The following is an 18,797-nucleotide window of genomic DNA, read 5'->3' as shown; positions in this document are numbered from 1 at the left end:
TTTATTTGGTTAGCAAGTTCTCTTTTCAACACAGATATAAAATTCTGCTTATTCCAAATCCAGGAAATCAGAATTACAGAGGTATTTTAGCCACCATCAATATAGCATTATGCCTACTCTAGTTTGCATCAGTGTCTAATTGGTTTATTCTGCATGAAGCCCCAATTTGTCTTCCTACCCATGGTCAATGACATAGAACTCCTCTGTCACACATAATGTTCAGGAAACCCAGTGTCCTGTCAAATAAAGCCTTAGAGTTCGCTTCTGTTAAGAATATGTTGTACCCATTATCTTGATGATGTGGAGCTAAAACTGATAGTGTCTTCCCTCCTGTAGCTCTCAGGGCTACCTTGATTTCTCCATTGCTAACTATTTTCATCTGTTTCTCCAGGAGCAGTACGTATTTATTCATGATGCCATCCTCGAAGCCTGTCTTTGTGGAGACACCTCTGTCCCTGCTTCCCAAGTTAGGTCTCTATATTATGACATGAACAAACTGGACCCACAGACAAATTCAAGTCAAATTAAAGAGGAATTTCGGGTAAGTTGTGCTAGAAGAAGAGGTGATTGATTCTGATGTTGTTTTTTCAGAGGCATCTCAAAGTCAGCTCCTGATCCCTTGAACCAACCCAGTCTTCCTCAGCCTTGGAATTATTGACATTTGGGACTGGGCAATTTTTTGTTGCAGTATTGTCCTGTAGGGTGTTTAGCAGTGCCCTGCCACCCTCCAAGGTCTACCCTCTAGATGTCTATGATATGAGCACCATGCCAAACATGTGCAGGCATCACCAGATGTTCCCAGTGGAGGGAGACAAAATTAACAGAGGTATCATTACCTTTCCAAGTAGACACCAAGCAGTTCCCAGCACCTAGGCCCCTGTTCATAGTATAACCAACCATGAATGAATGCAAAATATAGAAATGCTTGTTAAGAATTCTTTCTGGGCCTTACTTTTCACTTGAGCTCCCAACATGCATGTTTTATCTAAGTATACCTAACTCTAGGCCCAGATCTCCAGATGGACAGCTCTAGTTAGACTCTAAGGCACTTAATCCCAGGGATCAACAGTGGCCCTTATGCCTCTGCCTCTGGCCTCTATGTCTGATAGGCAATCTGAGGACAAAATCAAAGCACAGAAAAGAACAAAATTTAATGGGACTTTTAGGGGAGTTGAAGGAGTCATCTTGCAGTCAGCCTAAGGAAACTTAATATGAGACACATGTACTGTGGAACTGTTCTCTTCCTCGTGCGCCCCTTTAAAAAAATTAATGTATTTTATTTAACCTATTCCAGTAGTCCCCCTTATCTGAGGTTTTGCTTTCTGTGGTTTCAATTATATTCTGAAAATATTAAATAGGAAATTATAAAAATACAATTCATAAGTTGGTTAAGTTTTTTTATATTTTTGACACAGTGCTAATCATACATATTTGTGGGAACAGTGTGTTTTCTATACATGCATTCATACCGTCAAGCCATAAAAATGCATAAATCCTGCCACTGGTGGCAACATGGCTGAACCTGGAGGTCATACACCTTCTTTCATCCCACAGACCCTAAATATGGTGACACCAACACTGCGTGTGGAAGATTGCAGCATCGCACTCTTACCTCGGAACCATGAGAAGAACCGGTGTATGGACATCCTGCCCCCAGACCGCTGCCTGCCCTTCCTTATCACCATCGATGGGGAGAGCAGCAACTACATCAATGCTGCCCTGATGGATGTAAGCACTTCCCTTCCTGGGAAGGACACAGGAAGTGTTCCCAACAGGCAGAGCCGCTGGGAAGGTTGGAGTGAGCACTGCATCAGTTTTCAAGATGCAAACTCTTTTCAACAAAACAGATTTCAGATTCCATGTGTTTTTGTGCAGCTGAATGTTCTTGCTCTCACAGTGGCCACTGGTCCAGAAGTACTGATAAATGAAGCATGTTGCTCTGAGCACTCAGGTTTTTAACCTGCTGGCCAGAGAGCAAGAGACAGCTGTTGAGTCCCCCTGGCAGGGAAATGGGATGATGTGGCCACAGCATTATTTCAGTTCCCTGTCCTCCTACTATAGGCAGTAATTAACATGGGAAGAAAACACAATTCATTACTTGCTGTTGGTCTATTTACTTCTCGCAGTTCAACTGATGGGAAGAGTAAGTGGATATTTTCAGTGCTAATGTGGAAATTTTAATTGTATTGGTGTGATGTTGTAAAAGGGCGCTTACACTTATTCAAAGCTCTCCAGAGCTGAAAAAAAGTATGTGTGTCCTTTATGGCAGCAATAAGTAACACCAACAACTTATAAGTGACAAGCAAGCAAGCTTTAAGAAAAACAGGATGATTTTAATTATGTATAATTTTAAACTAAATTTTCTCCATTAAAATAATTAACATATGGAGTCAATGTTGCCTGTCAGAAATATAGAAAAACTGGTAAGAGATACTTAAGTTTTCTTTATATCAATGTGAGACTATTTTATTATAGTCATTCCACAGATAAATTTATATTTATTTTATTTTGGTGTTGACAACAGTGATAGGATTTAACAGCCACTAAATACACTCAGTGTTTTGTGCCACACATTTCCATGTACACTAAATAGATTCTTCTTTCACATTTTCCTGGGTATTTTCTTGTTTGTGTTTGCAGAGCTATAAACAGCCTTCAGCTTTTATAGTCACCCAGCATCCTTTGCCAAACACAGTCAAAGACTTTTGGAGACTGGTCCTGGATTATCACTGCACATCAGTGGTTATGCTAAATGATGTGGATCCTGCCCAGGTGAGACTCGGGATTCTTGCAGGCAGAGCTCATGCCCCTGGGTCAAGTCTGTGTGTCCTTTGTTTGCACATCACACGTCCCTGGGCCAGGGCTCAAATGCCAGTTCATGATTGAGAACTAGGGATGCTGATACTAGAGCAGAAGGTTGGTAGAAACCAAAAAATATGCCAAAGTCATAGACAGTAGAAGTGACATAGCAAGACAGGGTCAAAAATTGAGCTGCCCCAAAGGATAGAAATACCCACTAGAGAGATACAAGATCATAGAGTCAAAGCTAAACAGGAACTCAAGCATCACAGACCTGAAAATGGAGCAAGCAAACCAGAGGATGGTGGAGAAGGGACACCAGCCCTTGCTTCCATCTCTGGGGCACCCATGCTCCCTGGCACAGCTCACCTTGAGCCTGCAGGTAGAGATCGTCATGGTGTGGGGACAGTGGGAAGAAGCAAGTGAGTTTAAGGGATGGCAATTAGTTTTGTCAACTCTTTGATAAAGACATTAAAAAGAAATAATACTGGGACATGGAGATAAGAGAAGCTCCAAATGATAAATGAACCTTTTGCGTAGCTCCTCTTAAACAGGAAAAAAAAAAAAAGAATTGGACAGGGATGACTCAAGATTAGTAACATAGGCTGATGCATTTCCTTAGAGGGAGCTGTCAGTAGACTGTTAGTGCCAAGGCCCTAACAGTCTAAGCTGAATTTATTCCAATCACAGACTTCACCACCATGACAGAGGTCATTATGGGAAGTTTGAACTTACCATGTTTTAAGAATAAACTTGTTCTGGAAATGAATTAATTTCGTACCTAACAAAGAATTTTTTTTCCTTTTTTTTTTTTTTTTTTTTAAAGAAAAGGTTTGAAGTATTTCAGTTTCCAACCTGGATAAGATGTCTCCTTCCTAAAATCTGTTTTGTTGCCATCAATCTGCTATATCTGGCAGGGACATTTATTCTATAAGATTTTTAATTATGTTGGAAGCACTACATTATATTGTTAAGGCCCTTGCCTGAAAGCTAGTTAATGAAATAATAATGATAATCCTTGTTCTCATCTAGTTCTTTTGGCTTAAGAAGCTTAAATATTTTAGATCTCTTCCCTGTAGATGCTCTCAGAGGGGCAGACTGCAGCCATTTATAAAGATACACACAGTTCAAAACAGAAACACAGATCCTGCCTTTCCAACTTACAGAGCCACAAGTTCAATTCCACTAACTCAAGAACCTTTAGTCACAGTCACAAGATAAAGGACTTATTTCCTGTTCAGAATCATGCTGCTAATGAGAATCCTGAAAAGTGGCAGTATATACTGTTTTTGTTCCTATTTCTGAACAAGACATCAGTGAGTCTAGCATGTTCTTAATGAACAACAGCATTTGAATTCTAAAGCTGCATTCTGAAACCAAAATGTCTGGACTCCAACCAAGCCTTGACTGACTGGTGGTAGGAGAAACAAAAAGACTCCAATTCTATTCAGCAGACAGAGCTGATTTTCAGAGTGAGAGAAAAGAGGCTCCCGGGATTTGGTCTTTTAGTGAACACTAAACTGAGCATTGAACTCAAAGCCTTTGCAACCATACAAGACTAGCACTCAACTATTTTAAGTATTTATAGGTCCAGTTCATAGACGTGTTATGCACCATTTAAGCCATTTTCTACATGGATTCCTTGGGCAGAGTGTAGGATGCAGTGTGCCAAGAGCCCAGTGCAGCCCAGGCCATTCATATTTCTTCATTGTAAGTGAGGAGCTTTTGATCAGATGCTTGAACAGAGAGGACAAACAGAAAGTAAAGCTAACTCCATCAGTAAAAAATGGGTACATCAGTTTAATGTGTATGTTATGGCTTTTATTGCCATCTTGGCTTCCCATCATCATGCTTAAATTTAACAGTGGGTACCCTTGGGTACTAAAAAGAAAATAAACATTAGCATGCTATTGTTTGACAAGGCGGTTTAATAATTTGTCAGCAGGAAGTGCTGGTGAGTGAGGAAGGAAAATTTTCATAGAAGCATTGTTTAAAAATAAATGCGATTTCTAAAATATAATAGACTTAGCTACCATAAAACTGTGCTTAGTTATTCTACTTTCATTTTTAATCAAATTAAAAGGTCCAACCTTGAACTTCTTTCTAATGGAGACAGATGCTGTTTCTCTTGACCCATTGTTAACTGAGAACTTGTCTTAAAACCTTGGATATAAATCAACCTTTGTAACATTTGATAGTGAGATTTAGATACTTTGGAAGATAAAAGTTATCAAAAGAATAAAAAGGAAATTCAACCAGTGGATTCTCCTTTTGTGGTACATCATTTTGCTTAAAATGAGGTAATAGGATTTTCATCTGTTCTTGGTCCCATAGCAATGGGTTTAAAAATAATGAAGTAGTTCCCCTCTTGTTTCACCATGAGCCTTCTGTCCTTCAGGTAAATCAGAAAGATAAAAGTTAAACACAGTTCTACAAAAAGTCACTGGAATACCAAGTCCTGAAGGAAGTTTGATTTTGAAGTTTGAATACCTATTAAGGCTTCATGGATTAAAGAAATGTGACCATCCTCAAGTTTAGGAAAATGGAGGGGTAGTGGCAAATGTAAGGACCCCTTTCCTAACCCCTGTGCCCCAAACACTCCTGCCCACTAAGTCGTGATTCCCTTTGTGCAAACATTCTCATTACCTTGTAGCATCAATACCTGAAGTTTGAGATTCTTGGAAACCGTGTTTTTAATCAAAGTGGCCTCCAGGTAAAATAGCAAAGTAGTTACTCTCACAACACCAGATTTCCTAGCTCTTGTGTTCGGAGAACTTGGACCAGATACGAAAATGCACCCCAACCCTTGCTTTTTGTCACAAAATAGCCTGATTTCCAAAAGCCCAGCAGGGGAGGATGAAAACCTAGATGTCAACAGGTACATGTGCCAGTTTAAATACCTTCAGTTTCACAATGGCAACTAGTGGCATCTCCCCTAGGGCTTAAGGGTACTTTTCAGCATCAAGAGAGACCCTAGGAAGGGATATGTGGAAGAGATCTTTATGCCTGCCCTGGAAAGCAAAACTGGTCTTGGTTCCCAGGTGCTTCCTGAGAAAATGAAGAAAAGTGTCACAGGAGAAGGACAGGTGGAGTTGAGGAATCAGCAAACAAGGAAGTTCTCAAGTCAACTTGCTGGAAGGAAAAGATAGAAAGAAAAGAAAAGAAAGAGAATCAAGGAAGTCTTGAGAATTACTGAATGTCTGATACTGACTTTATCTAAACTGTTAGGAGTAAATGTGTTCTTATAATTAACCTTATGTTTCTGTGTTTTAAATTCAGTTATGTCCTCAGTACTGGCCAGAAAATGGAGTACACAGGCATGGCCCCATCCAGGTGGAATTTGTGTCTGCTGACCTAGAAGAAGACATCATCAGCAGGATATTCCGTATTTATAACGCAGCCAGAGTAAGAGCCAGGGCCAGTATTGCTTTGTACTGTGGTCCATCATGTTCTCATTCACTGATTTCTAACACACCTACTCTACATCAGTCACTGTTCTAGGAGTTTGTAGTGTGTTCGAAAGCCCTGACCTTATGGAGCTTATATTCTACCCGGAACAATGTTAAAAAGAAAAAGTTATTCAGTGACCCTTTGGAGAAGGAAGACTATTTAGAAAATGCTAGGGCCACACCCATGTGAAGAGCAAGTCTCTGTTTTAAATTACTGTGCCATGTGAGCAAAGCCCTGAGGAGTAGCCATGGGGCTCCCTGGTGACACAATTATTTTAGGCAAAAGTGACAGTGAGTGCAGAGGACCTGAGAAAGGACTTCTCGGTGAACCTCAGTTACGGTGGGAGGCTGGTGTGGCCGTGGCACTCACAAAGAGAAGAAGACCTGGTGGTGTCATACCAGGAAGGAGACTGGCAGAGATGGGGGAAAGGTGTCCTTCAGGGCCTCACAGGTCTTTACTAGCTTTGAACTTTTGCTTGGAAGAAAATAAGGAGCCAGTAGAGGGTTTTCAGTAGAAGAACTTCATAGCATAATTTGCATTTTTAGAGGAGCACTCTGACTTTGTGTGTTAAGAGACACACAGGAGGCTATGAGAAGTATCCAGGTGCCAATGACAGTGGTAAGACAAGAGTGGTAGCAGTTGGAGCAGTAGAGAGACTTAAATATATTCTGAAGGTAGACCAGTAGGATTCCAGTTACTCCAGGGCAACTTTCAATATTTTTGTCCTGGGAATTAGAATAACGGAGTTGGAATTCAGAAGTGAGAGAGAAGAGAGAGACCCCAGGACCAAGCCTGGAACCTTCCATCAGCAAGAAGTCTAGGAGAAAGGAAGGCTGAGGCAGGGAAGCAGAGGAGAAGAGAGGGCTCAGGAGTGGGAAAGGCCAGGGAAGAAAACATACTGAGAAGTGAGTACTCAGAAGGCTATGGAGGGTCCAGTCGAAGTGATTTAGCCATAGCAGATTAAAGCTGTTGTCACTTTTCTAACATAAACTCCAACACTTTTGTGAACCCTATAATTCCATTTAATTAAGACTAAAGATTAATTAAACTAAAGATTCATACCAATAAGCAAAACTCTATCATAGTCATGGGAAACATGGTGTAATATACATCATATTGTGCTCACAAACATCTCCAGGTTATAATTTGCTATTCACCTTGAATTCTGCTGTAATCAAAGCAAAGCCATTTTCCCATATAATGCACAATGCCCTCAGTCCTCATACTGTTATTTTTCACTTGGCTTTGGCAAAATGGTTAAGTATTCTGCTTTACTCTTATTTGTGTGTGACCTGTCATAAAAAACACCTGTTTTTTTTTTTTTTAATAACTGCTCGAGATTAAAAATCATAACTCTTCAGGCCTATAGAAGCTGCCTTTGTTATTTGTTGGCTGGACTCTCATTTCATAATGCTCTTCTTTGATGTGAAGATCAAGTAGGTGGAATCAGCCACTGGTATCTAAGGAAGTAAATAATGCCTGTTCTCTTTCAACTCCCTGATTGTTGCCTGATGCTCTATAGCCCCAAGATGGATATCGGATGGTACAGCAATTCCAGTTCCTGGGCTGGCCAATGTACAGGGACACACCGGTGTCCAAGCGCTCCTTCTTGAAGCTCATCCGCCAGGTGGACAAGTGGCAGGAGGAGTACAACGGTGGGGAAGGTCGCACAGTTGTGCACTGCTTGTAAGTGCCAGACAGAGCTCTTCATCTCAGCGTCCAGGGCCCCCACTCAGCTATCTCCTCCTACTTTTTGTCTTTTGTTGCATTCTAAATGGAAAAGAAATAAGAAGCTCTGGGTAAAAGGGGATGATCAGTATACTCACTGAATGCTCAACTGGCTTGTCAGGAAACAAGAATTTTGGATAAGGTCTTAGTCTGTTTTCTGTTACATTAACTAATTACCAGGTAATTTATAAATAACAGATTTATTTAGCTCACTGTTTTGGAAACTGGGAAGATACTGGCATCTGGTGAGGGCTTCCTCACTATGTCATAACCTGACCAAGGACATCACATGGCAAGACAGAGCAAGTGTGCTAGCTTGGGCCTCTCTTCTTATAAAACCACTAATGCTACCATGCAGGGTCCTACTCTTATGACTCATCTAATCCTAATTCACCCTCCAAAGACCCTCATCTCCAACTATCATTAATATATGTCTTTGGGAATTAAGTTTCCAATACAAGAACCTTGGGGAACTATACAGATATACAGATAGTGTGTCACTATTATAAAAATAAGCATTGATCCTATGATTGGGGCTGTCCCAATCATCCAAACAGCCAACCATGTGGATGGAGTTAGTGAGCTCCTATCTCTTGAGAGCCCATTGTTTAGAAATTTTATGAGCTGGTTGTTAAAATGCTGGTAACTTGAAATCATCCACATTGGAAGTATTTACACCACAAAATTGGCAAATACTATAAAGCAGAACCCACCCAGCCAAAATCAGTTTACCATCATATTACAGTTCTTGATAATCCTATTGAAAATCATGTCAGAGATTTCAAAGGAAGTCTTTCTCTTCCTGGTTTTTAGGAGAGATTTTTGCCAGAGATTATGTATATTAGAATTTGGTTACAGCCTGCTATAGTTTGGATCAGTGTTTTTTAAAAAACTCCTAGTGATTTCCATGTGCAGCCAAGGTTGAGAACTGTGAATAGAGAATGCCATGCTTTTCAAAGTACTTTTACCTGCATTTTCTCATTGACAATGATAGGTGGCTAATCATGCAGCTGGAATTGGCTTAATGGAACAGGCAATTAAAAAGTCATGGCAGTTAGGGAAGATGTTTAGAGAAATTTGTGGAAATTCAAAGTATAAGCGTGTGTTGCTTTTCAGGGGAATGTCATTAGAAGCACAATGCAATCTCTCCCAAATTGAAAGCAAACTCAGGTTTTACTCAGTGCAGACCAACCTGAATTAAAGTGGCAGACTTGGCTACGGGCACAGATTTCTGAACACTCAGTGCCAAGTGTCATACTGTGCCACCCCCAAGGGCCTTCTGGGAGCTCTGAACTCTTCCCTGATTCTCACCAAACAAAAACATGCTAATGCCTCATCCCACAGGAAAGGTATGAAGGGGAAAATATAAAGACCCCTTAAATTATTGTGCCTCACAGACAAGCTCTTCCAAGAGATAGCCTTGGCCCTCTAGACTAAATAATTATATCACCATGCCATGTTGTTTCTGTCCCCCTACCTGCCTGACATCCCTTCCGCTTCTGGTGAGGGCACCTTAATTTTTCATTGAGAACCACCCTTCTCCCCCTCTCCCCACCATACCCACTCCAAAGCCCCGAGGTTACCACAGGGCTGCCTCTTGATCTCTTGGCATCAGAATGGGCATGACACTCCAGTCTGGAGAGAAGATTTATTTTTTTTAAGATTTATAAATCTAAGATTTTTTTTTTAAACTATACAAGAAACAAAGTTAGTTTAAATTGGCATCTTCTAATATTGACCAGGAAAGAAGGCTTTGGAAGCACCACACTTCCTCCCTGTAATAAGGACACCATCTTCAGCATATTGTAGCACCACCTATTGGCTGTGAGCAGAGAGCCCCTGCATGAGACAGCTCTCCAGGCGCTGTGAATGAAATGGTTCCTTGGGCCATGGACAGGAAGTACTTAATTAGGGAATTTTTTACTTGATATGTGTCTTCTAGCTACTGAAATCAGAAAAGAAGAATTAAGGTATTACATTTAGAAATTCTGGATATAGACAGTGGTCATCAACAACTGTCAACAGCATTAGGGGAAAAGCCAGTGAGGAAAGCAATGTAATATTAGTGCAGACAGACTAATGGCAGGAGAGGAGGTCCAGGAGCAGTGCTGCACATCTGTGTCACCTGACTCACAGCAAGATCCCCTACAGCACACACTTGTAGGCCAGCAGGGAAGACTCACACTGTAGCCAGGAGTCCTGTCCAGTAGGATTGAACATCAAAATGTCAAAGTAAAACGACAAAGCTTCTAGAGGAAAACATGGCAGAAACTCCTCATGATCACAGGGTAATCATAGACTGGTCAAGAAAGGACACAGAACACTAGCCATAAAGCAAAACAGAGATATATCGGGTCCCATTAAAATGAAGCCCTTCTGTTCATCAAAAGATATCAATAAGAGAGCAGAGGGCTGGGGAGATAGCTCAGTTGGTAGAGTGCTTGCCTCGCAAGCATAAGGCCATGGGTTCAATCTCCAGTACCAAAAAAAAAAAAAAAAGAGAGCAGAAAAGCAGTAGGAGGAGAATTTTGTTTCTTATATATACATATATAACATACATATATATATGAACCTATATATACACACACACACACACACACACACATATATATATATATATATGTATATATGTATATATATATATATATATATATATATATATATATATATATCTCCAATGACTCAGCACCAGAAGGTCTAAGAACTACTGCAAGTCATTAGAACAAGACAGATGACCCCAATTCTTTAAATGGGAAAAAAATTGACAAGCACTTTATTTGAAAAAAAAAATTAAGCTATTCAAACAGCCAGTGAGCATAGAGAAGTTGGAACATCATTAGCTTTTAGGAAAATACACATTAAAACCAGGATCAGATGCCACTGTATGTCCACCTGAATGATTAAAATTTTAAAGGTAGACAAATTATGATCCCAAGTGTTGGTGAAGCTGTTGAGTCACTGGAACCCTTAGGCACTGCTGCTAGGAAGTAACAGTCATATAACCATTTGGGAACTGTTTGGCAGCATCTACCAAAGTTAGACACTCATATACTCTAAGCCCTTCCATTCCTAGATACATGACCACAGAAATAAGTCATACAACACAGGACATGTTTATAGCAGGTAGACTCATAATAGCTAAAAGCTGAAAACAGCTATGGGACAGGTAAATACTCAGTGGAATTCTTCTTGTCAATATGAAAGAAGAAACTCCTGACAGACAACAACAGGGAAAGTTGCTGATAAATTTAGTGAAATAAGATAGACTCAAAGGAGTATATACTGTATGATTCCATTTATGCCCTTTAGGACAAAAAATGTATAACACTAGAAGTGAGAACAGATTGTTTTTGGTGGTCCTATGGGTATTGAGGAGGAGGCAGTTTGAGGGAGGCCCCTGGGAGCTGATCATTGGTCTATGTGTAGATCTGATGGTGGTTACATAATGTATGCATTAGTAAAAATCAACATATCTATTTACTATTTGCAAATTTTATTATAGGTATAAGATAGAGCAAAGAGATTAAAATAGATTTGCAAAGCATACCAACCAAATGCAATGAGTGGCCTTTTCTTAGATGTGCATTTTTTTAAAGCAACTCTTTCTTATAAGAAACCATCTGGGAAATCCAAACACTTACTAAAATTTTGATTATATTAAAATAGAGGGCCTGGGGGTGGGGTGTGATTCAGGGGTAGAACATTTGCCTAGCACACACAAGCCCAGGGTTCACTCTGCAGCACTGTAAAACATCAACAGTAATGTTTGTTTATTGTAGGTATGCTAGCAGTATTGAGTTTAAAACACGCAGGTACCTTAGCTCTGTGGAAAGACGTTTGTTCCAGAGCTGGTACAGAGGAAATACAGGATGAGTTGGAACATCTTTGGTTCTAGAAGATAAGGAAATCTTCAAAATGTATAGGATTTGTCACAAGAACCAGGTGGAACTCCTAATGGCCACAACTGGAACAATTTGAGCAACAAGATAAATAGTGATGTAACTAGATTTTAGCTCATGGAATAAAATTGGTATTCAGTCTATGCCCCCACGGATATATATAACAAAATAAAAATAAGCAAATACATTTTTAAATGCGAGAGAAGGGAAACCTCTTTTCTATGTTAGAATTGAAGAAAGGAAAAAATACAAAATCTACATTGGGCAACTACCACAATCATAGTTAATTAGTGTAGACATGAACCACCAATGGATGCAAAAATCAGTGGGCAAACCTTTGCAGAGAAACAGGGCATTTGCATAGTATGCCCCCCAAGATATGTCTTAACTAAAAACAGAAAGATAATAATTTTGATGGTGAAAAACCTGGTAGACACTATCTTAACTCATGAGCAAGGTCACCATCACCAGGAATAAGATAGATTGACATGATATTATTCCTTATTCCTCAATTTATGACCCTTTCAAGAATGTAACCCCTTCTGCAGTTTTCTTTTTCAAAATGCATGGCCTTATTTCTAATCACAGTCTATGTTTGTACTTTGTAATGACTTCTCAAAGTGTGGCTGAGGCCCATGAGTACCTTCTCATCTACATCTACATTTCACATATTATGTTCAGCAAAATAACTGATCAGGACTCTTCAAAAGTCAGGATCAAGAAATGCAGGGAAAGACAGGAACACAATGGAGGAGTCTAAGGGGACATGGCAACTAAATGCAAGATGGGATCCTGGACTAGAAAAAGGACATAAATGGAGAAACCAGTGAAATTTTAGGCCCATACTTTTAATAGTATTGTAGCAGAAAAGAAGAGTAGTATTGTAGCAGTGTTACTGTCCTGGTTTTGGTGACATACTGTGGTTATATAAGATGTTCACACCAGGGAAGTTGGATATACAAGGGAATTCTCTATGCTATTTTTGCAGTGTTTCTGCACATCTAAAATTAGTTCAAAATAAAAAGTTTTATTTAAAAAGAGTCTTCATGTTTTAGAGATAAATGATGGGTATTTTTAAAGACCACATATTTCCCTGAACCTCATCCACAGTTATTATCAATTTTCTTGGCAGATGTCAGATGAGATGTCTGTTCATTGAAAAATTGTCCACATGGGCCCTTTCTATAAAAATCAATAAGGTGCCATATCAGGTAACATAATGGAGGTCGAGCTTATAATTGAGCTATGGGTCAAACACTTGGCTAGCTTGTCCCCTTTGTTTGACCTAAGATGGAGAAATTGTCTTGGCTAAGGTAGAGTACTTGGTGACCTCTGGAACCTTCATCATGACTGGCTCAGTGGGACGTAGAAAACACATCCCCACAGATTGTGTGTGAGATGCCATGTATAGGTAAATGTCCAACCATCTCATTTCTTCTATGTCAGGAATGGGGGAGGCCGCAGTGGCACATTCTGTGCCATCAGCATTGTCTGTGAGATGCTCCGGCACCAGAGGACTGTGGATGTCTTCCATGCTGTCAAGACGCTGAGGAACAACAAGCCCAACATGGTGGACCTTCTGGTAGGACATGCCCTCTGCCCTGCCCAGTGGGGCATCCCTGCCTGAGAATAGGACTCTACCCCAGTGCCCAAATTTGCAGTGTTACTGATTCAGAGAGGAAAAGACTCATTTTCAAAAGCATAACATATCACTTTACTTGTAGGACTTTTCTGTTTTTCTCCCTTTCCTCCTCTTTTTTTTTTTTTTTTTTTCCAATAAACTGTCTCAACTCATTTGAAATGTGGAAATAGTTGAAGCTCACAAGTGAACATCCTTATTAATTTCCCTTCCTGGCAATGCCTTCCACGTGGCTAAGCACTTAATCTTCATGGAGAAGAAATAATCATAGCACATGAAATGCCAGATTTTCAAATTATATATTTTATAAATAGCTTAATCACCTAATATTTATCAAAGCTGTGAATTTTAGTTTGACATCCAGAATATTGCATTTAATTATGGTGGCCATGTCTGAGAAAAGGATTAAAGGAGTTGAGAAACAAAGGATGAGGTGCAATTATTTTCTTAGAGTATTTCATGAAATCTCTTTTTATATGGAGCTGTTGAAATGCCAACCACGGTGAGTCAAGAATAAGAGAACAGCTTAAAAGAGGAAGCTTTTCCATTAGGTTTTTGTGCTTTTCTGTGAGTAGAGAAAGGACCTCATGGATGAATCAGGGTTGGGAGAATGGCCTGGGGCAGGGCAGGGGGAAGAAGAGTTGGTCGATGCTGACAAGTTCAGAAGGCCTGTGTTCCAGGTTCCACATTGTCCACAACATTGTCATGGTAGGCTCGAGGTTAAAAAAATAAATAAAAAGGACCCCAGAAACAGTGGTGCATACCCATAATCCCAGTGGCTTGGAAGCCTGAGGCAGGAGGACCACAGATTCAAAGCCAGCCTCAGTCATTTAGTGAGACCCTATACAACTTAGTAAGACCTTCTCAAAATTAAAAAATAAAAATGACTGGGGATGTGGTTCAGTGGCTAAGCAATACTGGATTCAATCCCTGCTACCAAAATATAAATGAACAAATAAATAAATGAACAAATAAAAGGACTAAAGAGAAAGTTGAGCTTCAAGCTGAAGATGATTAAGTAGCCAAGGTCCCAATCTGCAACTTGAAAAGTCACTGTGCCCAGCATACGTTCTGATAGTGACCAAAACAACTCCTAGAACATAAGTTTTCTCGAGGTTCCTACTCAGATAAAGACACTCTCTAGGGGCATCTGCTGTCCCCAGATATGTGCCTTGTGCTTGGTAAGTTATTCCATTTCCAAGAAGCATAGTGCTGACTGGGGAATTCAGCAGAATGTATTTGACCATTTGCATGCTCTCAAAACCATCAGCAGTAACCAAATGAAGGTTCTGTGGCAAAAAGAATTGTTCTCAAAACTGCTGCCCACTCTTCTCTGCCCTATTGGAAACCTGTGGAAACTCAGATTCAAGTTCAGTGACCTTAGATATATTTTCTTTACAAGTTTAGTTGTCCTTGAACAATTCACTTAACTTCCTTGGATTTAAAATTTTAAACTAGGGATAGTAGTAGCATATTAAGGTGATCCAATTTGAAGATATATGTAAAAGTGTTGCAGAAATTGCAAAGAGGACAGAGGTGGTTATTGATACTGTTTGTGTCTACTGGGTATGATACCTTATCAGCCTGTGGAAGCCAGTTATACATAAGTGGAGGAAGATGAGGATGCCTGCTGTGAGCATTTTCCTGATGCTTCATATATGCTGGGCATAGATCTCAGCACCCTTCACATAGGAACAGATTTTGTGTGGGTGGCCGAAAGGCCAACTGTTGCATTCTATGAGTAGACTTTACTAGAACCCGCCAATAACTACCTTCCTCCCTGGCACTTCACATAGATGGTGTAGATGTCTACCACCATGAATTTCCCAATCTTCTGGACTGATGGCAGTTGAGAGAAGAGAGCCCTGTGGTCAGTGGTGACCTAAGTTTAGAGCAAATAAGAAGACTAGCAGAAAGTAGGATTAAAATGCTCTAAGTGACCTCACCTTATCCTTAACCTCACCGTCTCAAGGACAGATGTGCAGCTTCCAGACTTTGGTTGGTGCTTGGGCAAACTGTCCTTGATTAAAAAAATGTGTGTCTCACTGCAACCTCAATTAAGCAGATGGTTAGAAGTAGACCCCTCTAGACCTTTCCTCTAATAGCTCTGACTGCAGCTTTCATCACTCAGGAATTTTTATGGTCAGAAATGATTGGGCTTTTTCCAAACCAGTGGCACAGACTGTAGGACTGGGGCAATTCTTCATGGAATGAATGGAAACACATGTGATTGAACCAGAAGGGAGCTTGTGGTCACAGGCCATTATTCTATAACTTGGGAGTTTCTATAGTATGGGTGATTTCTTTTTTTTTTTTTTTTTCAAGATAAAAGAGTAATTTCTTTTTTGAACACTGTGTTTTTATTTTTCTTTGACACATAGTAATTGTATGTACATGGGATAGGATGTGACATTTTAATACATGTATAAAAGGTACAATAATCAGATCAGGGTAATTGGCTTATCTGTCACCTCAGATGTGCATCATTTCCTTGTATTGGGGATGCTCTATATTCTCTCTACTGGCTATTTTGAAATATACAATTAATCTCTGTCAACAATAATTACCCTAACTGAGCTGTAGAACACTAGAATGTTCATCCTCCTATCCAACGACACCCTGTACAGTTATGGGTATTTTTAATGGAGAAAATGGGATCCCTGGAATCACAGACCTTCCAGGGTCAGTACCAGTTTTAGGACAATGTCAATGACTGAGAAATGTAGGAGCGTTGTACAATTTCCTGAGAAAACTGTCTGCTAAACCTGTCACAGTGATTGTTAGCAGGGTAACAGATAATATCTGGTAATCAGAGGAAAATGTCACAGTGCTCTTTTTAGTGTGTTTGAAGCTTCCAGAATTGAGTAGGAGCCCTTGTCATTTGTTTGCTTGTGTCTATCTCAGAGTACAATTTCTGTTTAGCTTGATATTCATACATGAGTATGTTGACTGAAGGAATTAACTAATTTAGGTCAGGGTGATAAAATCAGGTATGATTTCACTGGGTATAAGAGGCCATCTGAGACTTGAGTGCCAACTGTTGGAAAAACTGGAAAGAGCAGAGCACTGAATCTTGTGAGCAGCATCTTTGGAGAATGCCTGGTGTGTTCCAGACAGGCCTGGGCACACTTCTGAAGTGTCTAACCAGGGAGGCAGGGCAGGGTGGAGTGGGGAACCTGGCCTGTGCCCTGCTGGGCCTCCTCATTCAGAGGCTGAGCCCCACCAGGGCCCTTTCCATTCAAAACATGGCCATGCGGGACTGCAGCCTTCCTGCTGGTTGGGAGGAAGGGCGAGAGATCTGCAGGTCTCTCTACCACCCTTTGCAGCTCTGAATTTTCTAAATTGCTCTTGACTTTGAAAATTCATTCATTAGTTTTGAGGCCTGGCACTCCTGAGGGAGATCCAGAAGGCCCTAAAGGTTGATTTCTTTTAATTTTTAGTTTTGGGGAGCTCTAGAGAAAATCCAGTAGATTTCCAGGAGGCAAAATAATTTTGAACTCTACTATTTTTTTTTTTTTTTTTTTTTATTCAGCCAGGGCAGCTGCATTTGTTTCTGACCCCTTTTCAACCCAGCTTCTAACTTATCCATCTCTTCAACCAGCCTTGAGTCCCCATCAAAGTCCCGAGTCCCTAGAGGGTAGGCAAGGACAGCATGGCCTAGTTCAGTTTAGATGGTGTCCCCTGCCTGCGCTGCTTTGAGGCTCTCACAGCTGCAGGAAAATGGCTGCTTGCCTCTAACAGTTCCCTTCTCACTTTGTCATCCTCACTTGACTTTTGTGGTTCCCAGGGCTCTTTCTCAAGAGACACACAGCATCTGGGGAAAAAATCTTGCCTAAAGAAGAATAGTGTCCCCTAGGGTAGGTGGGGGACTTTGGAAGTCTCCCTTCTGCTACCTTAGTGCCTGAGCCAGAAGTGAACAAGTGGCTTCATTGTTCTCCCAGATGCCCTTTGCAGATTCAGCAAAGCTGCCTCATCAAATACACAGCGTATATATTCACCTGATTTTGAGCTACGTATCAGCTGGGGCCTCCTGATTCTTAAAATCCACATAAGGTTGGACCAAACCCCCAGGATAGAAGTCTAGGATCCTCTTTCGTGTTTTCACTAGTGGCCTAGGGACTCAGTCTCGTGGTCATCATTGACTCCTGAGACTATTGTGTGGAAACCCACACCTGAGAGTCTTGCCTTCCTCTGCATCCACCAGATAACATGGCCGCCACTGGCTCAGAACACTTGTTAATGTAGGGTACAGCCTAAAACGAGGGCACACTTGAAATAGGTCATCATCATCATCATCATCATCCCTAACATCTGCTGCCCTCTTGCAGAGTGATTCTTTCAGCCTTCAACCACACCTTCCCTCTGCCTTTTCCATGTTGCTCCCTTTTGCTCCTCCATTTCTGGTTCCAACATCCCCCATTACCACTCCTACTCCTTGTCTTCCCCAGTCTTCCTTCTCCAGAGCAAACCACATTTCTGCTGAGCAAACATGCACTTGGGCATCTTTGCTTCACTCAAAGCCCACTTATTGCATTGTTTTCTCAACAAAGACCATTTCCCATTAAAGACAACTCTCGTCTCTCTGCTAACATAGTAGAATCATACCTGCTGTCACAGGCATAATCAGCCAGTGTCTTATCTCAGCTCCATTCCATTCCACATGTGTTTCTCAGCTTCTATTCTGTGCTCAGTATTTTGCTGAGTGGATGCAAAAGAAGTAGAAGACCTGGTCTGTCCCTCATGGAGCTTCTATCTCAGTGGGGATACAAAAACACAAGACCTCTTGAACCTCAGTTTTTCTCATCTGTAAAATAGGGATAATAGCACTGTGTGATTCCTTGGATATTAAACATTCAGAATAGGAAAATCCATAGAGACCAAGTAGAGTACTACTGACCAGGACCTGGAGGAGAGAGGAATGAAGTGATTGCTAATAGCCATGGTGTTTCTTTTGGGGTTCTGAAAATGCCCTAAACTTAGATTGTTTAGAGCATTACATCTCAATAAGTATACTGAAAACAATTGAATTGTGTCAAAATACGATTAATTTATAGATCTAATTGGCACTTCTATTGATCCTGGAATCTGATAATATATCAGTTCAAAGTTACTTTCCTTACATGGCTAAAGCCAAAGAAACTTCCTTAAATGTCAGTGCTAGTAAATGAGATCCTGTCTGATTGGTTGCTGTGAATCTTCTGGATGTTTACATTTTGTTCCTGTATTTTTAAACTGAACCATTTCAAAGTTCAGTTTAATTATATGGTACTTAACACGAGTGA

The 18,797-nt window shown here is 40.5% G+C and overlaps 1 protein-coding gene across 9 annotated transcripts in view; it reads left to right on the top strand.

Moving 5' to 3' along the window:
• Ptprm (protein tyrosine phosphatase receptor type M) overlaps positions 1 to 18,797 on the top strand; it is an 819,218-nt gene that overhangs the window by 783,918 nt on the left and 16,503 nt on the right. For all 9 annotated transcript variants that reach the window (XM_047526252.1, XM_047526251.1, XM_047526249.1 and 6 more), the window contains 6 exons: positions 392 to 541; positions 1,555 to 1,728; positions 2,641 to 2,772; positions 6,079 to 6,204; positions 7,772 to 7,935; positions 13,323 to 13,458. In XM_047526252.1, the coding sequence (XP_047382208.1) occupies positions 392 to 541; positions 1,555 to 1,728; positions 2,641 to 2,772; positions 6,079 to 6,204; positions 7,772 to 7,935; positions 13,323 to 13,458 (882 nt within the window). The remainder of the gene's footprint in view (positions 1 to 391; positions 542 to 1,554; positions 1,729 to 2,640; positions 2,773 to 6,078; positions 6,205 to 7,771; positions 7,936 to 13,322; positions 13,459 to 18,797) is intronic.

This window comes from Sciurus carolinensis, chromosome 15 (assembly GCF_902686445.1).
Source record: "Sciurus carolinensis chromosome 15, mSciCar1.2, whole genome shotgun sequence".
Taxonomy (NCBI): domain Eukaryota; kingdom Metazoa; phylum Chordata; class Mammalia; order Rodentia; family Sciuridae; genus Sciurus; species Sciurus carolinensis.
This window is presented reverse-complemented; position numbering and strand designations above follow the sequence as displayed.